The following is a 26,309-nucleotide window of genomic DNA, read 5'->3' on the forward strand; positions in this document are numbered from 1 at the left end:
GAGAATAAGGAGACCAAAGGCCTGGAAGATGTGAACTATGAGACAAAGTTACAGAAATGGGAGTGCCAGAGCTTGGAGTGCTGCTCCTGAAGACATGAAGGGGAAGAGGGTATGATAACATTTATATATAGGTTTTAAATATATATCTATAGCTATATGTGTGCGTATATTATTTCAAACAACAGAAAGGGAATATTTATTACCATATTCTTAGCAAATAAGAACGAGCAACAGCTTTTGCAGTAAGAAAAATTCAGGATGTACCTTCAGAAAACACTTTCTAACCGTAGTTGCAATGAAGCACATCTACTGACTGTCTGGATTGGTGACAGTTACCTCCTGCACTCCAGTTCTTTTAGACAAGGCCAGAAAAACATTTCTCCAGAATCACATACATGAGGCAAGATTTATAGTCGGTAGTAGTTTCTTTTGTTAGTCTGAAGCAAGTTTGACCTGAAGGGAGTCCTTTGCACAGAAAGTGGATGTATTTCTTCCATCAGCTAATCTATCAAAAGAGACCTCTCTGTATTAACCCTGCTTCATTCAAACCTTTAGACCATCACACCTACATCAGCACTTCGTAAGACTCCATATGCATGCTCATCGCTCCACGTTGGAAAATGTGAGAGCCCTCAGAATGATTGACCTGGAACTCTATTTCTTTGGTTTTAAAGCTTCACTCTGCAAATATATTTTTCTAGAAGTCTTTCAGTATATCAGGACTACAACAAATACCCAAAGTTTAAAATCTTTAAGTTATATAAATCCATTTATTTGTATGAGAAAACAGTATTTTCTGGAAATCTTTATTCAATTTTCTGTTGACATCCCTGGAAATTTCCCCTGGCAAATGCAGGGTTGCACACACATAAAACTCTTTAAAGCATGATTTGGATATTTTTGCTTATTTGCCTATTAAAAAAAAAAGTTTACAAGACATTAATTCTGACAAGTAACTGCTAAAGTGACAATAGGTTTTTTTTCTAAAAAGAAGATTTTTCTGGAGGTAATTTGTAAGTAGAGATAGGAGTTATAATGAAAGCTGGATTGCAACTTGAACTATGGCTGTTTCTATAACAACATTTATAGTATATACATACACTTTAAACATCGTGTCAGATTAAAATTCAGTATGTAGTTGTTAGCCCAGATAAGAGAGTTAAAGAATTTTTCCTGTAAATTGTTTGGGGACTTCAGAACACACATGTAAGAGATGCATGATTTAAGATAGTTCGTTTGCCATCATTGAGACTAAACATTTTTTTAAATCTAAACAAAAAAAATCTTATTCAAGAACCATTCTTCATTTGCAACTAGATTTTTCTTTTCCTTTATCTCCCCCCTCCAAACAGAGAGGTTCTTGTTGAATGCCATTAACATAAGACGACACAATGAGCTACTAGCAATGTGAAGAAGCAAGTCTATTTCAATAAAAAGAGCAAGTGCACAAGCTCCTCTCATTTCAAGTATTGAATGCCTCCAAAGTTAAATATTTATGCTTGAAAATTAGCTGCGGACACTTCATGGTAAGCTATCGTAACTTTGCCAACACCATTTAGATTTTGAATTTTCTGAGAACAGGACAGATTTTTATTCTTTTTTGGTAGAACACCCAGCATAGATTCAAGAATAAGGCACAACAAGAATACAAGCAGTCATAATTCCCTGTCCACACCGGAATAAATAATGGAACAACTCTTCCCTTAAAATCACCACGTATATAGTTCTCTCTATGCAGAAATAGCTTGTTACACAATATGTTGGAAACCCATTGCTTGCTGATAAGACCTTTCCTCCATGTGCACTTGAACACGTAAAAGATCTAGGAACCTAGATATAAATTTCTCTTAGTTTTCTGTTTGAAAATGCCATGGTTTTCAATGAACACAATTCAGGTGTTTGGGGTGGGTTGAGTTTTTTGTTTCTTTGGGTTTTTTGTTTGTTTGTTTTGCTTTGTTGGGGGTTTTGTTTTGTTTGGGTTTGTTGGGGGTTTTTTTGTGGCAGGGGATGCTTGGGTTGCCTTGGGTTTTTTTTAATAAGAGATACGATCCCATACTTGTAGTAAATTATATTCTTATTTACTAACAAATTTTGGGTTTTTACAGCAGTCTAACACACAAATGATAGAATTGCCCCCTCTTTTCCCTTCTAATTAACAGGCGATAGCAAGTTATCATCTAAGATTTAATCACTCAAATGTTTCTTCTTTTATTTCTCTAGTTTTATCTCTCCATTCTGAAACAAAACAAAGTAAAGCAATGGTCTGTTCTGCCTCCTTCACCAGAGATGCATCTTGTCAAATCTTGCTTGGAAGAATCCAGAAAGCCACAAGTTTGAAAATCCTCAGCAGTCACAAAAATCTGCCTAGCTTCTGATTTTCTCTTCTGTAACTATGGATTCAAGAGAACTAGACTGGTCTTTTATTTATAGAGGAGGAATAGGGGCAAAAACTATGGAGCCTACTAAATGTTAAGCCCTGAGGCAAGTGTCTAATATGAAAAGTTTGATGATCGATGTAGATATCAAAAGAGCCAGAGAAGTCTATAATACAACTCAGCTGGACTACAAATTCTATTAGGACATAAATTTATTAGGCTGGGAGGTGGTGTAGAAGGTGATGAGCCCAATTTCCTTTGAAGCATTTGTATTTTCTTGTGGTTTTCAAGCTACAAGAAAACAAAAAAACTCACAAAGAATCCTTTTTGGTTTCTTGAGACATGTTTCTGGTGGCACCTAGATTAAGTTCTCAGAAGTCAAACCAGGGAACACTTTCCTTCAACCACACCTCACTGAAACATTCATAAAACTCAAAAATAGCAACAGAGGACCAGTGACATAGGGACAGTTTTTACTGATAACAGTATTTGTATTTGTCTCAAATAAGCCTTAGAGAACCCAATTAACCATCTATTCAAAGAAATGGCTAGCAAGAGCTTTTACATAAAACCATAGTTCTACTGTGATAATACAGTCTCCCACAGAACACAAAGCACAAAGGCATTTCTAACACCAAATGGCACATAAATTAAAAAACAAGGTTCCTCACTTGACAGTTGTAGATGCACGTCTCATGGTATGGTGCATTAATACATCTTTTTAAAGTAATCTAGGGAACCTATCAGTACAAAAACTTTGTAGTAATGTGCATACACATCATGGTGAGTTTCTTGGAAGAACAACATGTTTCTTGGACATCCCCCAGGCACAGATCCTCAAACAGAGACACAGAGAGCTCTCTTGCTTAAATGTATGGGTTTGCATCATTCATATAAACTAATGTTATCGTCATTAAGGATACTGGAATCAAGCACATCTTTGGTAAAATTTCCTTGACTTCGGTAAAATTCCTCTGGAGATTAACTGTAATTCAATGGATTGGATTCTTCTGACAAACTTGTCAACTTAACTGCTCATCATTTTCTTATTGGTGAATGATTTAGATTAATCACTAAGTGAAGAGTAATGTAACTTCTTTATAGAAATTAAGATCTTGCAGGTTTAAAATAATCTTTACTGTATTAGATAGTGTCCAGATTATTTGTCTGAGAATGCAGAATTGAAACAGAGAAGGCAGCTTCTCTTCAGAGTGAGATAGAAATCAATAAACAAACCTGTTAGTGTGATTTGCCTCACCCTACCCAAATCATTTTTAAAAAGGGGATCTTATCTAGGCTCCCTCTATAGTCAGTACAGAGGACCATTTCTTCCATTATTAAGACAGATGTCTGAAATACCAGCGAAACCAACTGCTGGAAGTGCCAGTCTCTCTTCAGACTGTACAGAAGTAATCTAAGACAAATTTAATTGCACATCAACTTTAAGTGGACTAAATGAAATGAAATGACTCCCACTTATGTGTGGGGAGTAGATGCATGCATGTGTTTGTGCACAAGGTACAGAGCAACTCTGTAGCTGCTTTTGGCACAAAAGTTAACAAAAAGTGGAAAATACATGCAAATGTATGATGTCTAAATAATTCAAAGCCTGCAATTTCAATGATTCTTCATCCTAGAAAAAAATCATAATTCTTTCACAACTCATAGTATTCTCAGTCCAGAAACAGCAGTCTATTCCCAGTTACATCAGGTAGATGATGGTTAAAGAGTCCAAAGAGATCGCTGTATAGATGTGTATCTGAGCTACAGACAATATGAATTTCAATAAAGACACACACACACCCCCAAAACAAAAAAAAACCAAACCTTTAGTATCTATATCTAAATGGAGATTAGCCTTGATAAACAAGACAGAGTGCCAGTTCTTATAGGCTGAGTTTTTTGCTTCCTCTTGTTGCTTATGGGGCCAATGCTCAGCTGCACAAACACAGATGGCAGGCAGAGTTTGCTGGAAAGGGCTTAGCAAGTATATAAAAGGAGAGTGTATGTCTAACCTTCCTATACAAGCCATAAGTACTTCCTACCAACCCTCCCTCCCAGTGGCAACACCCTCATTTGGAAGACATTAATCCATGTTATCATACAACAGCTTAGGTTAAAAGGGATCTCTGAAGGCCGTCTGGTCCACATCTCTCCTTCTTTTTAGCCCCCTCATTCAAAGTAGTCAAAATTCATCAACTCCTTTGGCTAGCCAGCACCAAACCTGGCATCACTACTTCTGTCTCTGAGTCTGTGGATAAGGTTGCAAGGACTGATCACAGCAGGCACTTAAATCAAAGGTTCATTCAGGTATTGGGCATACCACCTCAGAGAATAACATATACCTGATTTTAAGAGGTACATACTACGTTATACTTTGTGAAAACCAGACATCTGTAAATTATATCATTAGCACCCACACAAAACAGTCACCTAAAAACTATTTGTTGCTTTTCAGTAAGGCAAAACTTGGAACTTATTTTAAACTTAATTTACCTAATTTTAGATTATGCATGCAATATCCTAATAAATTAAAGATGTACTCACTTCTTGAAATGCAGGCAGTTCCAAAGGAAGAGGTATTAAAAGGTATTTCAAGTGTCAAAACTGACTTTGATTTCAGCTATTAATCTTAGGGTTCTAAAAACCATATTTTTCTATTTTTAAACTGCAGTGTGTTGGGTTGGGGTTTTTTTTCCCTACTGCTTGGAGCAAGACCAACAAAACATCAGAAAAGCAACTGAAGAAGAAAGTTTTGAAACAGACTATACAAGAAGTTCTACCAAATCCTAAGAATTAAGGATGTGAAAATAGGTAAGTTTGGATTCTACCCTTATTTTCATAATCTGATAAATGTTATCTTTTTAATAATTTTAGACAAAATATTCAAACAGGTGGGCTCTTTGTAACTTGGTACCATTAAGGTGCTAGAAAGAAATCATCCAAAAAATGGCAAAATATTGTGCCTCAGTCCTGTCCTTCTATTTCCTTTCATCCTCAGATCTCAAGAGGATGCTCCATATGCAACATGTTCTGCAAAGCAAGAAAAAGGAAGCCCTTATAAACCTCTGTTAAAAAAAAAAAGACACATAGAAAATTACTAACTGCAGGAACATAAACCATGCTATATGAAGGAAAACAGTGTCGTTTCAATTTCAAATTGATATTAAAAGGCAATTTGAAGAAAAACAAAAACAAAGAAAACACTTTTAGCAAACTAGACATTTGTGATCTAGAGGCATCTCAGCATTAACAGATTTAGTCATATTTTCATAGTCACTTTGCAAAGACGAAAATAAGTTCATTGAGTTGTTTGGTACCTTCTATCTCTAATATGCAGACTTTTCTCTAACATTCTATTTACTAGTATACTCTTGCAGAATGCTCCAAGTCTGAATATTAAGCATATGTAATATCCAGATGCAAAAACAAGCACTCTTGACTTGCTCTGCTAGTTAAGAGCATTTCCAAACTAAATAAGGCACTAAATCATAATATTGCAGCTGTAGCAAAAAGAGGAGGGGGGAGCATGTATAATCCAAGGTGGGAAAAATCAAGAGACAAGCTTTGTAAGCACCTGTTATGGGGACGGAGCAGGGAGAAAGCATCTGGCTTACATTTTAGATTAAACACCGTAACACATAACCCTGAAATAGTTCTTATGTCACTGGTTGTCTGTACAAACATTGTTAACCAGCATCTCTGTGACCTTTTCTGCAGTAGATGCAGACAAATGTTTGAGAACAGTCTTCTTTATAGATTCTTTCTAAAAATAAAAATCCTGCTACATAAAAGCAGATTCATTGTTCATTACTGAATTTACACGTACCAAAGCAAAGGTGAGTAAAGCAGATGCACCAGTTTTGTAGAGCACTTGCTTAGAAGTCAGTGGCCAATATTTATGCACTGCCATTGAGTTAGAGCTCCAGCCATTGCTCCAGCTTCATCTTTCTCATAGTTTTCAGTTCACACCAAAGTCAGCAAAAGCTGAGGCTTTTGTGTTCCTTTCTTAGGACACCGCACTTCATCAGATCAGCATCACAAAAGAGGCAAGAAATTTCTCATAAACTGTTTACTCTGATACCATCTAAACACTGGACAAGAGATTCTACATTTCTACTGCTCATTATGGAAACAAAAACAAACAACAAGAAAGAAACAAACAAATGAACAAAAACAAACAAAAAACCAACCAAACAAAAACCCAACCAACCAACCAGCAGAAAAAAAAAAAAAAAAACACCAAACAACCCACACACAACACCATCCAGCCTATTTACAAGGAGAAGGCACCTCTCACTACCTCTGGAGTCTGGAGTTTGGCATCAGTATTGTGCCTTCCCTGTCTGGAGGCAGTGTACATGCAGTGGAGTGCTCTCTGTCCCCCCATTTGCAGGGTACAACAAGGAAAGATACAGGAAGGCCCAGCAGATCAATACCTGGCTGTGGGACTGGTGGCACCAGCAGAATAGTTTCGGTTGGAACTCGGGAATAAAAGGAGAATGTATAACCTTTGGAAGAAGCGGTGGGCTACTCAGGAGGACTACCAGGATGCCTTGAAGACATGCAGAGAGAAAACTAGAAGGGCCAAAGCTCAGCTAGAGTTAGGCCTGGCTACTGCTGTAAAAGGGAATAAAAAATGTTTCTATAAACATATCAGCAACAAAAGGAGGGTGAGGAGAATCTTCATCCTCTGGTAGAAGTGAGGGCAAACATAGTGACGGAGGATGAAGGAAAGTCTGAGGTACTAAATGCCTTATTTGCCTCAGTATTTAACAGTAACACCAGTTGTGCTCCAGGAACAGAGCCCCCTGAGCCAGAAGACAGAGATGGGGAGCAGAATGAAGCCCCAATAATCCACGGGGAAATGATTGGTGACCTGCTACACCACTTAGATGCCCACAAGTCTATGAGGCCAGATAAGATCCCTCCAAGGGTACTGAGGGAGCTGGCAGAGGTGATCACCAAGCCACTTCCCATCTTTTATCAGCAGTCCCAGCTGACTAGGGAGGTCCCAGTGGACTGGAAGTTGGCAAACATAATGCCCATCTACAAGAAGAGCCGGAAGGAGGATCTGGGTAATTATAGGTCTGTCAGTCTGACCTCGGTGCCAGGGAAGGTCATGGAACAGATCATCTTGAGTGCCACCACACGGCACATGCAAGACAAACAAGTGATCAGGCCCAGTCAGCACATGGGTTTACAAAAGGCAGGTCCTGCTTGACCAACCTGATCTCCTTCTATGACAAGGTGACACACTTAGTGGAGTAGGGAAGGGCTGTGGATGTTGTGTACTTAGACTTCAGTAAAGCCTTTGACACCATTTCCCACAGCATTTCCCTGGAGAAGCTGGCAGCTGATGGCCTGGACAGGCATACTCTTCATTGGGTAAAGAACTGGCTGGATGGCCAGGCCCAAAGACTTGTGGTAAATGGAGTCAAATCCAGTTGGCAGCCGGTCACAAGTGGTGTTCCCCAGGGCTCAGTATTTGGGCCAGGTCTGTTTAATCTCTTTATCAATGATCAGGACAAGGAGATTGCATGCACCCTCAGTAAGTTTGCAGATGACACCAAATTGGGTGGGAATGTTGACCTGCTGGAGGGTAGGAAGGCCATACAGAAGGATCTGGACCAGATGGATCAATGTGCTGAGGCCAATTGTATGAGGTTCAACAAGGCCAAGTGCTGGGTCCTGCACTTGGGTCACAACAATCCCAGGCAGCGCTACAGGCTCAGGGAAGAGTGGCTGGAAAGCTGCCTGGCAGAAAAGGACCTGGGGCTGTTGATCAATAGCCAGCTGAACACAAGCCGGCAGTGTGCCCAGGTGGCCAAAAAGGCCAACAGCATCCTGGCATGCATCAAGAGTAGTGTGGCCACCAGGACCAGGGAAGTGATTGTCCCCCTGTACTTGGCACAGCTGAGGCCCCACCTTTAATCCTGTGTTCAGTTTTGGGTCCCTCACTACAGGAAAGACATTGAGGTGCTGGAGAGAGTGCAGAGAAAGGCAACAAAGCTGGTGAAGGGTCTAGAGAACAAGACTTATGAGGAGTGACTGAGGGATCTAGGGCTGTTTAGCCTGAAGGAAAGGAGACTGAGGGGAGACCTTATCGCTGTCTACAACTACCTGAAAGGAGGCTGTAGTATGGAGGGTGTTGGTCTCTTCTCCCAAGTAGCAAGTGATAGGACATGAGGAAATGGCCTCAAGTTGCACCAGGGGAGGTTTAGATTGGATATTAGGATACATTTCCTCACTGGAAGGATTGTCAAGCACTGGAACAGGCTGCCCAGGGAAGCGGTTGAGTCACCACCCCTGGAGGTGTTTATAAGACATGTAGATGAGGTTTTTAGGGACATGGTTTAGTGCTGGAGTTGGGTTATGGTTGGACTCAATGATCTTGATGGTCTCTTCCAAATGAAATGATTCTATGATCCTTTGCAAGTTAACTCCTTTTCCATGACTGAGCTGCTTTGTTTTGAGAGGCAGTTGACCAGATCTGAAGGTCAGAGTGAACTAACAGACAATATGATCCTCAAGGAGTTTAAATCTACATGTGAGCCTAAATGTCAAGGTAATGTGGCTGTACAGAGCATTACTATGGAATGCAACATTGCAGGCCCCAGTTCTAGAATCCTAAAAAGAATAATAAAATTGTTTAAAGAACACAGAAAAGGATGTACCAGAAAATGTAGAGTGGGATAATACCTTACATTGTGAGACTAAATAAATCTGAATCATTTAGTCTTATACAAGAGATGGTTAAAAAAAAATTGATCAGAATTTATCAGCATGAGCATGTGAAAGATTCGACACCACATGACTCTTTAATTTAACTGGAAAAACCCTTATGAGATTAAATATTTTGTAGATGTAACTAAGCAAACTCAGATGTTTAATAAGGTACACGTTGCTAACAATGAGGAGGCCTAACCACTGGAAAACTTAACCTTGAAATCTCAGGGGTGACCTCCACTTTGTCTCTCCAGGTCAGGCCTAGGTATTTTGCTAATGACCCTGTTGGGGCTCAAACAGAAGGATGCAGAAACCACTGAGCAACATTCTTCAGCTTGGCAGATGCCTTCAAAAGTCTGTTATGCGCAGACAGCCCAAGGACGGTAAGAAAGACAAAGCTATTATGATTTTTAAAATACATCAATGGGAAATTTCTCTGCAACATGCAACATATTGAGGCCCATGGTGGGATAAATGCAACATTTTCACACATAGACTGGGGATCCCCATCGTTGCCCCTATTTCAAACTATTTGCAGCACAATGGCTTAATCAGAAAAGTAATGTTACAAAAACAGTTATGTTATTTTAAGTAAACTACTCCCACTTAAATCTATACATTTCCTGAAACATTCTCTTGTCTCAAGTTTTGAGTCATTGTATCATTACCAGGCACAGGCAGTAAAAGAGCATTCAAAAGCAAATGGTGAAATGATGACAGATAGCATCATAGACAACCCTATGCAAAATTACAGAATAGCTTCTCATAGAGGCATAGCAGATATTTGTGATTTCTATAGAAAGTTTAAGCTGGAATCCAGTGATAGGAAATGCTACATTTTAAAAATTGTTATTTTCAGCAAAAATTCCCCTAACTTCCTATTTTCAAAATTCAATTTTCAAATTTGAGTTCAAAAAGTTCAATTATTTTATCAGCACCTCAAAAGAAGGGTATTGCTTTAAAGTGGTCTACCCCTTCACAGATGACAATTTCTCTGAGGAGAATTTCTCATTGATGCTCTTCAGGAAGCTGTTGTACAAGAGTTGCTTCACATATCTTAGCTGCCACAGCACAGCCTTTCTTCCAGGGCACAGCAGGTGTTCAGTCACTATATAGCTTATGCAAAGGGCAGCATGACAGAGTCCAGGTGCCCTCTTCAACAAGGGCAAGTGTAGGGTCCTGCACTTGGGGAGAAATAACCCCAGACAGCAGTACAGATTAGGGCTTGACCTGCTGGAAAGCAGCACTGCAGAGAAAGGACCTGGGCGTCCTGGTAGACAACAGGTTCACCATGAGCCAGCGATGTGCCCTTGTGGCCAAGAAGGCCAACAGTATCCTGGGGTACATTAGAAAAAGTGTGACCAGCAGGTCAAGGGAGGTTCTCTTCCCCCTCTACTCTGCCCTGATGAGGCCGCATCTGGAGTACTGCATCCAGTTTTAGGCTCTCCAGTTTAAGAAGGACAGGGAATTACTGGAGGGAGTCCAGTGGAGGGCTACAAAGATGATTAAGGATCTGGAACATCTTTCTTATGAGGAAAGACAAAGAGCTGGATCTGTTCAGCCTGGAGAAGAGAAGGCTGAGAGGGGATCTTATTTATGCTTATAAATATCTCAAGGATGGGTGTCAAGAGGATGGGACCAGACTCTTTTCAGTGGTCCTCAATGATAGGATGAGGGTCAATGGGCACAGACTGAAACACAGGACGTTCCATCTGAACGTGAGGAGAAACTTCTTTACTCTGAGGGTGCCAGAGCCCTGGAACAGGCTGCCCAGAGAGGTTGTGGAATCTTCTTCTCTGGAGATATTCAAACCCTGCCTGGACACATTCCTGTGTGATCTGCTCTGGGTGAACCTGCTTTAGCAAATGGGTTGGACTAGATGATCTCCAGAGGTCCCTTCCAACTCCAATCATTCTGCGATTCTGTATAAATTCTGGGAAATGACACTCTGAAGACATAAATAGGATGATACATAAAGACTTTGTATTCCTGCTTGTGGCAGTGAGAGGAACAAATTTTGAAAAGACACACATACTTTGAGATTATGTAGTATTATAAAGATATAAAGAAATTGTGTGTGCCACACTTCATTTAGCATGATAAAACTTGTCCTGCCAACACAGGTTAACCTTCTTTCCTGATGTCACCAGAATGTCATACCTTTCTATTCCTCCTCTAGCTGCATCCTGAAGGGACAACAGCTCTCCCTCTGGTTGAAATTCAAAGACCCAGCACACTCCACCTGGTACTCCAGGCTCTGGCAGGCAGAGCCTGTTTGCCAACATGTCCAAAGTTGGACAAAGTTGCCAAGTTGACGAGACCAAATGAACTTGGCACCTCAGTTTATCTTCTCTTTAGGACCCTGTTACTGTACCATTTTGCAATTGTTCTGGCGCTTTCAAAATTAGGCATGTTGTATTTGTTCATCCACAAGCACAAAACACACAGAGTTAATGCAGAGAACTGTCTCTACATTACCTAACTGTTAATCTTTCCTTGTAAATTTTGTACATTCCAGCCAGCCTGGCTAACCACACTCGCTAGCTACAAGAAGCTGACTGAAGTGATTACAGCATGGTTTCTCTGATGTTGTGTCTTCTGGCATGCTTGTCATCCCCCGCTGACACTGCCTGGAAAGCCCCATCTCCTTCCTGAGGCTACCTATTTTGCATTCACAATATTTGTGACTCCTAAACATTGTCTTGGGAAAAATGAATTGTTCTCACTCCAGATAGAGACAGTGATATTATTCAAGTAGCAGCCCCCCTGAATTTCCAATGGATTTTTCCCGTCTATATTGTTTTTCTTGTCACGCTTTTCTTTAACAATTTATTTTATTTAATGGCATGCATTCAGGCAGGAACTATCCATTTAACGTATTTGCATTCACACAAGTCACCTTAAAGAGGTGACTTATTAAAATCTATTATAGGCACATAACTCCTTTCTTCATACTACCTTTTTGTTTCTGACAACCAAAATTAGAGTTCAACACATGTGCAGAACATGGAATTCATTTCATTAGTTCTAGCAATCTAAAATCTGACATTTAGTCTAACTTAGTCTTCAGAGCCTTCTCTATATAGTCAAGGCACAGATAAGTACCTCAAAAAAGCAGTCCATCCCACTTATTTTAGATGTCTATAATGTTTCATGGCCATGGTTGCCTTCCTCTCCACTGACTACACATGGACCCTAGACAATTAGGTCCAACTAGACAATTTAAACACCTACAGAGAGGTAAAATGAAATCTATACCAAATTATGAGTTTTATTATATGAAGAATGACAACCTGAAAACATAGACCATTTCTCTCTTATTGAATACTATTGTATTTCTTTCCAAATCTTTCATAACACAGCTAGATCCCTTCCAATCATAGTCACTTATTCATTCTGGTCCACTAAGCAAATTATACTGCTGCCTATATATATCTATATCTATATCTATATCTATCTATATCTATATACACCTCTATATCTATATCTATATCTATATATCTCCACAACTGTGTAGGCATAGTGCAATTGCAGACATCTCAGAGACATTCTAATGGTTCCAGAGTGTAGACAATTTTTTCCAGCTATTTGAAAACAAAAATAAAAATGTTTCACGGCACACACACTAGAAAGGTGGCAGATAAAACCAGTATTGCCTGTATAGTTAGATTGCTATTCAAGCTTCAGTGGTGTCTACTGAGAAGTGTGTGTAGAGATGGGAGGAAAAGAGGCATAATTCCTCTTATCCATTAGCACCGAGTACACTGTGTGCACACTACACGCTACCATGCACAGTCCCCAGAAAGACACCAGACAGCAGTCCCCTTTTCTATCAGGTTAACATTTGATCATGGCAACTCCTACATTCAAGAGAAGTGCACTATCTCTACAACTGACATCCAGAGTGAGACCACACACATGCTGATGATAAGTATCTGGTCCAAAATTCATACCAAGTTCTCAGCACTTATTCCTCATAAACCTGTGGATCTCTGACCAAACTGTCTGATAATTTCTTTCCAGTTACCCAAGATATGGATCTCCTTCAATGACCATTACATCTCTGAACTATAAAACTGCTGATCACCAGGGAAAGAGTGCAAGTACACAGAAGGGAATCCTCTTTACTTATTAGTACACAGGAGTCACTTGTCGAAGTTAAGATTATTCAGAACACTCGGTATTAGGGCTGCAGGCAGATGACTCAGTCCTGGCCCGGGTAACTGAACTGGACATGGAAAACCACTGGATACGACATGTGAAATTACCAGACATGACAGAGTGAGCAGCTGACAAGAGTTACGGGTAGCATTGTGAGGACTGGCCAGATCTCACACATGGTTAGACAGGAGTTGAGTCAGAGATGAGCAAACTTTGCATTTAGCTGAAGGGAAGTACTGGAGTCCTGTTGTGGAGTATGGCAAGGCCAACAGCGCCCAGGTAACTGTGTCAGTAATGACAAATAAGGCCAGGATTACCAAGTACTAGTATCAGAAATGCCAAATTTGAGTATGGATGTAGAAAAGCTGGGACTAGTGGGGAAAAATGTGACTAGATGTTGAGGTTTGATTGCAGGGTGACAATAAAATCGTGGCAGATGTACTGTTAACCCCCTCTCCGGCCCTCTCCCCCTTTGCCCCCTCCCTCTCCCCCCTTCCCACTAAGGGCAGGCAACTGAGAGGGAAAGAAGGACCAAGAGAAGAGAGTTGGAAAAATTAGAAGTGTTTTACTAATGCTACTAATAAAAATAGAGAAAATAATACAAAATATACAAAACCAATCTTGAAAGTCCTGGCAACTGCTCCGGCAGGTGTAGGGCCGGCACCCGAAGTCCTGGACTGGACTCTGCAGCCAACCGGAGCTGGATTCAGTCTGTCACTAGGCCTCAGTTCACAGGGACAACACGCAAGGTCCTCTCCTAGTGTCGGCCGTAAGGAAAAAGGGACGCGATCCTCATGATCTCCCACTTTCATATGAAGTATCACGTGAATGGGATGGAATACTTAGTTGGTCAGTTTCAGTTCACTACTTCTCATTGCCCCTCTTGCGGGATGTACATCCACCCTTATCAGTCCAGCAACCTTGCATACCATTGCTTTGTCTACCAAAACATGTATCTAGCTTTTCAGAAAAACTGCAGTTAATAAGACAACTTTAGCCGACAGGGAAATTCACTAAAAGAGAGACTTGTTTTTAAGAAAACCAGGACGCTAAGAGTGGGTTGTTTATTTTGGAGAAGACTGGCCAGAGAAGGGAGGCACAAAGGCAGAGAAAATGAGAGTCAGAAGGACTGAAAAGGTACAGCGAAAATCATGGGGCAACAGTTGTATGGAGGTACCCATCGGGAGCCCTGCACTTGATCACCACAGCTGGACCACAACAACAAACCAACCTGTTGTTCTGACCATATCACAAGACTCAAACCTGCTTGTGCAGTCAGGAGGACGAGGGCAGAGGTTGCTCTCCCTGGCTTACACCCAGATAGATGGATCGAGCAACCCAATATTGCCATGTCAGTGTCTGTTACAGGCTTGAGAACACCAGTAGCTACATACCATTTCATAACACTCACCTCATTAGAATTAAAGGTCTTATTAATTTCTTTGCCTGAACCTCCCAAAGTAATATCTTCACATAACACACTCACAACATAGTTAATGGAGAAAAAGAAAATTAATTTTACAAGCCTATTGACCTAGCACGTTGGGAAGAGCATTAAAGCATTTAACACTGGGAGATGTTCGTACTAGGGGGATCATGACCATGTAAATATATAAGAACATAGGTAGATAACTTCACAGAAAACATTCATTTGCCAACCTTCGAAAAGGAAAAATATAGCCTTTGTGGAGGTATGACAGACTTTCTGAAGTCTACATTGTAACACAGAAATAAATTAATACAGTCTGATCCTCTAAATTTCTGTACTTTAGTCTTTACATTAATCTCCCAAATAGCACCTGACAATCTGTCAAATCTCTCAGTGTTTAGTATCTGCAGAATTAGGTTTAGGTACTTTCTATTGCTGTTACTAAAACAACTAGCTACATGAACTAGAGGTTTAAATCCCAAGATGACAAGTGGGGCTTTCCATCTTCTACAGTAATTCTATCTTTAAATAGTTTTTTTTAAATAGTATTTCAACACTGACATAGGGAGATAAGTAGTAAAATTCACCAATATATTAAGCCATCTGGATGAGCCTACATCACATTCCTTTTGAATTATCAAAATATCACTCAGAGATGCTATAAGGAAAAATTTCCTCCCCTCTGATATTTGTAGAATTGACTCCACATAGGGTTGCCCCATCCATATTTCTTGTAAATAATGCATTCTCTGTTCCATAGCATTCATGCCAACATCCTTAACAACATTCACTCAAACTCAGCTTTGTATTCTATGCACTCATGTTCTCCATGAGAAACCACCTTAAAAAATACACCAGACAAAATCTCAAAAGGCATTCCCCAAAATAAAGGAAAAAGGTGTTCTGGTGAAATAAGAGCAAAACTAAGGCAAAGCAAGATAACTGCAAGGTTCTCAACAAGAATCTTAAGTTCTAGAAAAATAGAAAGCTGCTGATCCATCTATAGCATAAGATTCAAATGAAAACTTATTTCAGTATAACCTTTGCATTAAGGCAACAGGATGTATGGTCTAGTCAAATAAATATCTATTGACAGAAATACTCTAAGTTGTGTAACTCACACTGCAAATTAAAAGCATTTAAGAAGATGTCTAAGCATACTGTTAATGGAAGTTGCATTATCAGCATTTTTTTTTAAGTGTTTTGTTGAATTATTCGTATTTTAAGATGCGATCCTTTCTAGAGTTTGACCATATGCTAAAATACTTCTCTGGAGATTCTGCCAAGCACCTGTAGAGCTCCATGCTCTAATTATCTTAAACTTGATATCTGACTTTTTCTTTATTTTATAACACTTTAGAAGCTGTTTTAGGAACTCCCAGTACCAAGTACCTCTAGTTATTTTTTTACTGACTTCCCGGCATGCATAACAGCTTTTGTCACTGCATGATAATTAGGACACAAGATTTCATCTCTTATGATCTTTCTTAACACCCTTTGCCTTAAAGCAGATAAAAGCCTTCAAGCCATGCTCATCCTAATCTTTCACTCTGTACTTTTATTTCTGACTTTCACTATAATGGCCAAATTGACAAGAGATACTCTGTTTATTCCAGTCACTACTTCACCATTGCATTTATTTTCAAATCCAAAATTAAACTATAACTATTTTGGTCATAGCCTAATGAAATAAATAACACACACACAAAAATATAAGAATTAAACTTCAACATAGTCCCTCACGAAATTACCAGGAATTTGGGATTCCCCCATTTCTGATTTAAACAATAAGCTCCATTACATTTAAAAAAATAACAAACTAGTCTCTTCAAAGAAAACTGGAGAGAAAAGTGTTTCAGAGCTCAGCAGAGTGTACTGCTCTGTATGGGATTACCACATCCCAAACACCTGCTAACAAACATTTCACACTCACAGAATTTGTGCAATTGAGCCAAAGCTAGTGAGAATCTGACATACTAAAGATATTGGAGTTATATCACTCAGGCCATTTACTGATTTAAGAATTCAATTTTGATGCTGCCTGCACCAAATCTAACTGACATTTGTAAATCTCTGCTTTTTTCACTTAAAATTTTCATTTAGGTGAAAGCGACATAAAATTTTTATAGTCCACTCCTACCTGTTGCTCCGGAATACAGTCATACAAAAATTCCATTCAAACCACAATTATACGTGATCACTTTCAATTTGCACTCCATGAATGCATTCTAATTCTCTCTAAAGACACCAATTCAAATTTAAATTACACCTGAAAACACTGAGCATCTATACAATTTATAAATCAACAATACACAATTTACCCACCATATGGGAATTTCAGCATGCAGGTGAACTTTCCTCTCTACACATGAGTCTGTTTAAAACTTGAGAAAGTAATGAATAGTATGGATTTCCTCTGTTTGCTTAATGACACTTGGGCTTACCTGGTTTAATCTGCTAAGTTTGCTGTCAATATGCTAAATTTATCCCAAGGAAATCAGATGCCTTGATACTTAACTAAATCGAAATTTCTAATATTTACACATAGGGTCTGAACTATATGAAAGCTGCAAGATAGAAAACACAGCAACGTTTGGCATTGCATATCAGTCAACTTTCAACTCCCTGAGAGTTATCAATCTGTATCAGACTTCAACATAAATTTTAAGATAAATACACAATGTAGTGTATTTAAGTACAATAATTCATTTTTCCACTGTCTTCAAACATCCATTTTAATTCCTGAATTCACCTGGATTCCATTGCTTCACACAGTCCCTTGTAGTGTTTCTGTATCTAAAAATTCATAAACTACTACTAACAGCTGTATCATACAGGTTTCAATTTCAGAATTATTGTTATAATGCACGAAGCAGAACATAGCTGGTACCTAACAGAGTGGGACTGACTTGCAAGCAAAAAGGCACAGGTACTCTCTTTGTATATTTAAGAGGTTATTTCATCTGACAAAAAGTGTTAGAGGAACACCCGATATATTGAAAATACGTATTGAATTTTAAAAAACAAGTATCTTAAGTAGTCTTACATCTAGACAGCCATATTGTAGAATGGAAGTCTTTTTCTTCTCCTTTGTAATAAAGAATCTGAAATCTGATCAGTAACATGAATTCATTCCTACAATGCCTTTAGGAAGAAATGTTGAGTTAATTACTCAATTAGAGCATATTTACTTTGTAATTGTAATGTCATGTTCAGTCATATTTAATTGTTTTTTCCAAAATACCCAAAGGCAACCATCTTCCACATCATGAGCTGAAAAACCCAAAAATTGCAGATAAATAACAATACCATTTAGAGAGGCACATTTTAAACATATGATAAAGCACCCTTTAACAGCAGATGGATCTCGGACAACATTTTCCTTAAAACACTTAACTTTTAAGATTTATGTACAAGATGCAAAGAGTTCCCATGGGATTAGCCAGATTTTTGTCTCATTTCTAGGTCTGGTTTGAAAACCATTAAGTCTCCAGTCACCCTTAAGAATTACTTTATTTCAATCTTCTGCCTTTTAGCAAAGAAGCAAGTTTTCCCTCCCTAACTCCTTCCTGTCCTAAGTTTGTTGGTGCCCATCTCAGGAGGCTGATGAATCTCATGGATTTCTTTTATCGCTTTACAGGTCCCAGATTAAATAACCTTTTCTTTCCCCTCTCCCCCACGGACAAGGCTTTAAGTGGTACTCTGATAACTCCTTCCAGCTGTTGAAGGAGATTCAACTTGCTGGTCTCTTTTAATGGATTCTAAATGTTTTGCCTGCTAAAACAGTCACTGAAATTTAGAACTAGGACTAAAAACACACACACACACACAGAAAAAAAAGAAAATTGCATCCCCTACGAATACATATAGCCTTAGCATTCCTATGTAAGCTTCTGAGATCCCATAGAACATCCATTAAGTTATCTCAATTGTCTTTAGTCAGTAGGGAAAAAGGAATCTAAATTGAAGTCAGGATGGATTCAAGTCCTATAGTCATCACTTCCATTGCAATTGTATGCGTGGGGGTATATATATATACACACACACCAACAGTAAGTAATTAGATTCAGCCAAACGTTTGTAAATTACAGCAAGGTTCATCTATTGACCTGATATCTTAACATGTGTAGGAACGTTAAAGTGAACTATTCATAGATTTCTACTACCTCATCACTATACATGCCAGTCTCTGCCTCTAGCCACAATTCTGCATGAAAGCTATTCTAGCACAGTGCCGAAAAACAACCCACTTACAAACTCAGTGTGTCTATCAGAGCAATGCAGACTCCAAGGCTGTCTGACCTCACCTATAAACTATTATAAAATTTAAAAAAAAAACCAACACACACAAAACAAAACCAAAAAAAAAAGCACGCCCCATACTCTGAAACTGGTGTGATGCATTGAGGCAAAAGTCCCTCAAGTCTTCTATCTCAGAGTTTCAACACATGAAAACCCTCTGTCTGATTAAACACAGAAACATGGTTGTAGTTTAGCTATTGGCTGACATATGTAAATTAGCTCTCCATCTTAAAATATACAGATTTAAATATACAGAGTAGACACTAGGAAAAATGTGTTGAGTTTTTCTGTTTGTTTGTTACCATGAGGGTAGTTAAATACTGAAACAGGTTGTTCAGTGAGTTTGTGAAAGCTCTGTCCTCAGAGACATGCAAGATTTGACTGGACGTGGCCCTGAGCAATCTCATCTAATTAGACCCATTTTGAGCAGGAGTGTTGAGCTACTTGGCCTCTGCAGGTCCCTTCCATCCTACATTATGATTTTATTGAATCCCCGCTCCTTAGAAATACAATTCTTTGCAGTGAAATGCGTACCAGTGAGAGCAGTGTCTCCCCAAACTACACTTTCTGGGAGAGATACCTGGGAAGGCAACACACAGAGCAGACCAGCTTCAAAGCCCTCATCATTGGGTTGCCCTCAATCTAAGATTCTCTTGAGGATAAACCGTGCTAATAATCTCTCGTCTTATATATCACAATAATTCACCGTGGTATCTGGACAACTGCCACTATGACAACATAAAGACAAAATGATGCCATCAAATCTTCTGTCACCTTCTATGATACATATATTAATCTTTTCTTTTTTTCCCCACCCCTATTGAACTATCAATTTAAATAATCCAAACAATAAAATTTATTAATGTTATATTTAGGTTCCTTGGAGAAATTCAGCTTTTGTAAAGGAAATCTCTGTACACAGTACAGAGACACCTGTGACTCTTGCAGTTGCAAGAGGGTTACCCTGAATCACTCCCAAGTTCTTAATGAAGTTTATATTACTCTCATCGTTATGTCCCATCCATGGAAACTGAAACTATTTCAAGGACTCTTTCAGATGAAGATTTATATAAACTATTGACTACAGCCTGATTTATTCCACAACCTTGCAATAGCAACAGGTGTTCTTGTGATCATACAACTTCATCACTGTGTTTCAGAGCTCCCAGCAGGACCACTCTATCACCTGAAACTACACAGGCTCTCTAGCGGAAGTATCATAAGCCCATCACCATACTCTCTGCATGGAAGACTGACTATGACTTCCTCTCCCATAAGAAAAAAATGGGAAGGATGAGGGAAAAAAAAAATCCTCAAGTTGCTTAAACACACAAAGGTGTTTTTTACTCCAATAAAGTAAAAATTGTCCAAAAATGGTATTCTTTAAAAAAAAAGTTCATTGGTAAAATTACAAGAAAAAAGTGACAATTCTATGTTATGTAATAGATGAACTATGTCGAGAAAAATGTATTCAGTCATAAAAATATGTCTGAATGCCTAATGCTGCCTTCTTTCCTTCAAATTAATGATACTTAAATCCAGTAATAAACATTAACTGGTATTCTTTCATTCAAATTCATCTCATCCACACTATCTAAATAGAAACAGTGTCGCAGATAAATGAATGACTCAAAAAATATATTGGTGTTGTCTACAGTCTTAAAAATAAAAGGAGATAGGTAATTGAACCATTTAATAACATTATGTTTTGTAAAGCATATATCTGCCACTGGTAAAAGCTTTCTTCAGCATTGATCTGATTTGTTGTTTTCAATAATTTAAGAGAGACTTTTACTGCACATAGTCACATCTGTTATGTTGGTAGATAGAAAATAATTTTTAAAAACATATTTGCTCAGAGGAAATATTTTATTTGCTCTTCACAAACTTCAGTGACTCTGTTCTTTGAATTAATTCCCAGAAAGGGTTAAACAAGACAGTTCCTAACAAGCCAAAAGACCATGATGACAATTTGCACACACACATACACATCAACCCTCCCAAAAAAGTAAATTTAAGGGTGAGCGCCATTCAGATGAATCCTAGTTTAAGCATGTCAAGACCCATGTTCCACAAAATCAAAAGTAAGCCAAACCTAAGCATATGTGGTAATATTGCAGTTATCCGACAAGTTCTCTAAAGTATTTTAAGGAAAGAAAACAAAACAAAAAGATGAGGACAAATAATTTAAAGTAAATATCCGGTACGATAAATTAATTCCACATGGCAAGGGTGTGTCACAGCTGCTGCAGTGAATTACACAGTTGTAACCCCCAAAAAATACTCGATTGCAGAACAGAGATGCAACCAAGAGTGGGTTCACGAGGCTGTCTTGGTTGCAGAGAGTGCACCAGCTCGGTCTTCACAAGAAAGTGCTCAGGATGGCAGAAACTCACAAACTTCAGGAAGAATCAGTAGCAGGAACAATGCTGATGACCTAGCCCTAATTGGACTCTATGACTGAAGATCGTGTCAAAGAAAATCTTTCAAAAATATATGCTTTAGATTCCATGCCTTTAGCAGGACACTTAAATACTCCTTTTAAGGATAGGAAATGGTTGAAAGCACTTAAATATTTTACTGAAGGCTCTCCTGGCAACTACAACAAGTAAACACAGTGCAACATATTATGCAGAATCTTTAAATACTGTTATTTAACATCATATTAAATATTTTTATATTACTTCACTATTTCACATTATATTGAATTAAATGCTTAACACTTACTTAATGTTCCAAGTACTTTGAGATAGGAGATTATAAATACAAGCATTTATTGGTAAGTCAGTTAGGGTTGGAATGTTAGTGCTGCATTAGAGTGGTGATTCAGGTTTTCTTCCCCAAAAATCCTGAAGATAAGCTGTTTCAAACCACTTAGCAGTATTATTCATGCCCCACAACTAATGCCTACTCTGACAAACCTTTACAGGAAAACAAGAGCACAAAAACAAATACACAAAAATGAAGACCTAGTTTGATAATCTGATCACTTTATCACCCTGGAAAGAGCACAGTTTCTCCTACACGTCAAAGCACTGTCCCCAAAAGTTACAGGAAATACAAACGGCATCCTGAAAATAGAGCAGAAAATTAAAGCAAATTCTAGTCCATATCTCCATTGGTTTTGTCTTGTAGCACAGCACGAGACAGATTTCAACCCTTCAACTGAAATCAGCTGTGAAGCGTACACAATCACCTCTGCACTTATATCTGCAAAGTTAAGGGGAATATTTGTGGGTTTGACCCTCACTTCAGGTCAGAAAATGCACCAGGGACTGTGCTTGTGACTTGACCCTCTCACTATCAATAGGCTTCTGAGAAATAAAAGGAATACTAATTAGTTCCTAATTTAACAGATACAAAAGACACAAGGACTACAAAAAGCATGTCTTACAGGGAGAGATTTCAAGAACAGAATATGTGCAGGTTAGGAAAGGAGGTTGCAAGAAGACCTAATTATGGTTGACAAATACCTGAGGGGGTTCTTTTTTACAAGCAGCAGGTAGAAATCTGTTCAAAATATGCAATAAGGACAAAGCCCAAAGGCATTGCCTGGAACTGAAGGAAGGGTAGTTCAGACATGGTATCAGAAATGGCTTTTCACTCAGAGGATCACTACTGTATTGAATAAATGACCTACCAAGGGCTCTACAATCCTAATGAATTTTATTCTGGGATAGAGATGTACCTATCGGTGCTATATCTGGCCTTTCCTCCTGAAAAGCAGAGGACGGACACAGCAGACCTAGAAGTGTCTGCTGCCAAACCCCTCCGGAGCGCCTCGGGGCTCCGCAGCCCTGTAGTGCCACCTCCTGGGAGAGGCACCGCCCGGGACCCCCACCCGCTCACCCTCCTCACTCCCCCTCCTCCCTAAGCCCTGGAACTGAGAAACACAGCAAAACTACTGGGTTGCTTTCATTTTCTGGCTGCTCACCAAATCTCACCAGGAAAGATCCCGCCAAATACCAGGATCGCAAGCAGCACAATTTTACTAGATGGTTAAACTACGCCTGACAATCAAACTTGCAAAACCGGAGGCCGGGTTGACTCGTTCTGGTCCCTCCCTGGAGAGGGCTGTAAAACATGGGTTTGCAAACTGATTTTTCCATTTTATATTATGAGAGCAAGTTTTCAAATTATTATGAGGGAATGCATTAAAGATGCCCATCTAGGGTTCCACCCGGTCCCACATGTGCATTAAATGTGATGTAGTTAGTTCTGAAAGCTTTTAGGTTCTTGTTGGGTGTTTTTTTTAAGTTTTCTAGATAAGCGTATGCTCTATGGTAATAATGAATACTTAATTGTTATAAAAATACAGCCCATTGTGTAGCAAAAATAAACATTGAAAAGTGTCTCAGCATCAACAAAAAATACCATTAGCCCCCCTTTCTTTGTGCAATAGGAGACTGCAATAAAAACCCAATAGACTTATATTTTAACATGAAAAAAAAATAAGGAAATTCTTACTTCAGGGCAAAAGATTTTCAGTGTACCAGGTCACATTCAAAAGCATAAAACAAGTATTACAAACCTACCCAAATTACCAGTTAAGAAGTCAACAAAGCACTTTCAAACACAATTCCTCTTCCCCACAGTCCTCACAATCTAGCTAATGGCCTCGAGCATACTTTACTTCTTTATCTTAAGAACACCACTATGATGCTGGCTCCCCTACTGCCCAGACTCCTCAGCATAAGGCTGTTCAGGTAGGCTGATAAGGGATTAACCAAGAACAGACATGTGCAAAAAGAAAATGCTAGCAGAGGCCTAGTCATGTCATTCACATTTCAAGAACAGGCATAAAAATTTGTCTTGCATCAGTAGTACCTGGAACATTCACCTTGATGCCAGTAACAGAGAAGGATGCAAGAGTAAGGACTTATCCAAATCAATCTTCCCGCTTATAGGTGACAAGCAGATCAGGATCACAGACCTAGCTTTGCATTCTCCTCATCGTTTTTATCTCTACCATGCAACTGGGAATCTGTGGTTGCTTTAATTAGTTCATTCCACATTGTGATTGGTTTGCTCCCATCTCCTTGCCACCAGGTTTTCTTGACTACTGATCAATTTAACCTTTCAGGTGCTGTTTGCACAAAATAAAAATAGATTGTAAATAAATGGCAGCCTGAACGCTATCAGAGAACAGGACTTTCTTCCACCTGGCTGATTTTCTGTTTGCTTTAGAAGTTGCTCTTTCACCTGGAGTAATGACAATCCGCATCAAGAGAGATGCAAAACTGTTCCTCCAATTATATAATCACTGCAGCTGATAAGGAGGGAGCTGGATTTAGGTTGCCATAGCATTGGCATATTGCTATGGAGGCTGAGCTCTTCGTCCACTTTATCAGCTCTGGTCCAGGAAGAGCAGCCCAATTACACCTGCATGTGCTCTGGACTCGCTCCCACTTGGAAGGAGCACTCTGGATCAGGGGCTGCTTCCTTTCCCCTCCCACCTCATTTCAACAGAGTGGCTTGAGGTGGGGGGTTGGTGGCTTTTTTTCCTGTTTAATCTGTATTAAATCAGAAGGAGCGGGGTGTTATTCCTGAAACCCACTACCCCTCCACCATTCCGGGCTGCCACAGGGCTAAATACACCTCCCCAGCTGCATCCTTGGCCATCCCTGCAAGGGGTTCAGAGGCAGAGGGCACCTGGGGAGCTCACCTGTGGGGTGGAGGTACCGGCCTGGTGAGGGCCCCCACCAGCCCCCGGGCACTCTCGCACCGGGACCAGGTGTTCAGTCACAGCGGGCGGGGGCGCGTTTGCGGGCGGGCAAGTTGGCCCCGGAGGGAGAGGCTGCCCCGCAGGGCGAGGCCGGGAGCGAGGGGGGAAGCTGAGGAAGAAGTTGGCGGCGGCTGGGGGGTCTCTGCTGGGGAGGGAGAGGCAGCTCGGGGGCTCGCAGCCACTGGAGCGCTGCTCCTCTCTCGCCGAGGGGAGGAAATGGCTCTGTCTGCTCTGCAATCTCGACGTGTGTGTGCAGCCGGGGCTGGTGGGGAAGGGAGGGGGTGACAACACGCAGGTAACAGGATAAAAATAACTTCAGGAACGAGGTTGGGCGGGGGAGGAAGGTTTCTGTAGTTTGGACAAACAAAGTTTTACTACAGGGAATAGCTGGGGACGTTTGCTAATGCCGAGGAGCAGCAGCACGGGTGGGTATCCATGATGCGGGCGATTCTAAGAGGAGCTCGGCAAGAAATCGCTGCCCGAAGTAAACCCCAACTTCAATTTTAATATAGGCATCCCCAAGTGTCCCTCAGTCTCTCAGTGCGTGCCTATGTATGTAAATAGATAATTCCCCCTTCCCCTCCCATTTCGTGTGAGAGATTAAGAATAGTGTACGAGAAGCAAAAGGCTTCTCTCCTAGTGCTTTAGGGAGCCGTACCCAGACGAGGGTTATGAGGACCGGGACGACATTAATTGGGAAAGATTGCCTAATCCCGGCCGCACTGCGAGTTAATCTTCCTCTGACACGGACGAGCGGGCTGCTCCGCGCCTTCACTTCGCCCACGGCCACAGCGCGCATCCCATTGCCGGCCGCCCCTCCTCGCCCCTCCGCTTCGGAAGGCAACGACGGCGACTTAATGTAACTTTTCTTTGCCCAGGGTTTCCTATAAAACACCCGTTCCTCGAGGGGCTGCAGGGGTCTCCGAATGGAAAGCGGTGTCAAAGGCTGTCCCTTTCCCCCGGCCTCTCCGCCTGCCGCTGGCTGTGCCAGCGGCGGCAGCGGCTGAACTGAACCGAGAGATGACGGACAAAGGCTAGGGGAGAGAATGGTTGCTAGATCCTCGGAGGTAAATCTCAGGCTTACCTTGATGGTTTTCTTCTGGAATGTACATCCTCTTGTTTTCATTGACCATTTAAAACGAGTCCAGATTAATCCCTCGAAAATCGGCTTGGTAAAATTCAAAGAAGAAGGGAGCTGCAGTATTTCCCCTTTTATTATTACCTGATTCCCATTATTGCATCAAACACCAAAAACTGATCCTTTCCACTACTGCCTCCTTTAGTGAAATTGCAATGCATCCTCAGTACATCCGGGCCCCTTCCAAGAATTTAGCACAGCACCTCTGGCTGTTAAACCATAAAAAAAGAACAGGAAGGGGGGAAACGAGAGGGGGAAAAAAAAAAAAAAGAAGAACAAGAAGAAAAAAAGAACGAAATGCAAAACCATCCAGGACAAAGCTCTGAGGGTTAAATGTCCCTTTAAAGTCCACCAACTACCAGAGTAAGAAAAGGAGGAGGAAAAAAAAAAAAAAAAGATGTTCAAACGCTGCTGCTCCTCCTCTTCAAAGCCATTCTGAGCGCGTTGTGT

The 26,309-nt window shown here is 40.1% G+C and overlaps 1 protein-coding gene across 3 annotated transcripts in view; it reads right to left on the bottom strand.

The window, feature by feature from the left end:
* Window positions 1-26,309, bottom strand: part of CACNA1C (calcium voltage-gated channel subunit alpha1 C) — a 485,027-nt gene that overhangs the window by 412,508 nt on the left and 46,210 nt on the right. The window contains exon 1 of one of the 3 annotated variants that reach the window (XM_065626927.1): window positions 25,806-26,026. The exons of the other annotated variants lie outside the window; for them this stretch is intronic. Coding sequence (XP_065482999.1) covers window positions 25,806-25,854 — 49 coding nt within the window. The 5' untranslated portion in view covers window positions 25,855-26,026. Of the gene's footprint in view, window positions 1-25,805; window positions 26,027-26,309 lie in introns of those variants that run through there. 3 annotated transcript variants of the gene reach the window in all.

This window comes from Caloenas nicobarica, chromosome 1 (genome assembly GCF_036013445.1).
Source record: "Caloenas nicobarica isolate bCalNic1 chromosome 1, bCalNic1.hap1, whole genome shotgun sequence".
NCBI classification, from domain to species: Eukaryota; Metazoa; Chordata; class Aves; order Columbiformes; family Columbidae; genus Caloenas; species Caloenas nicobarica.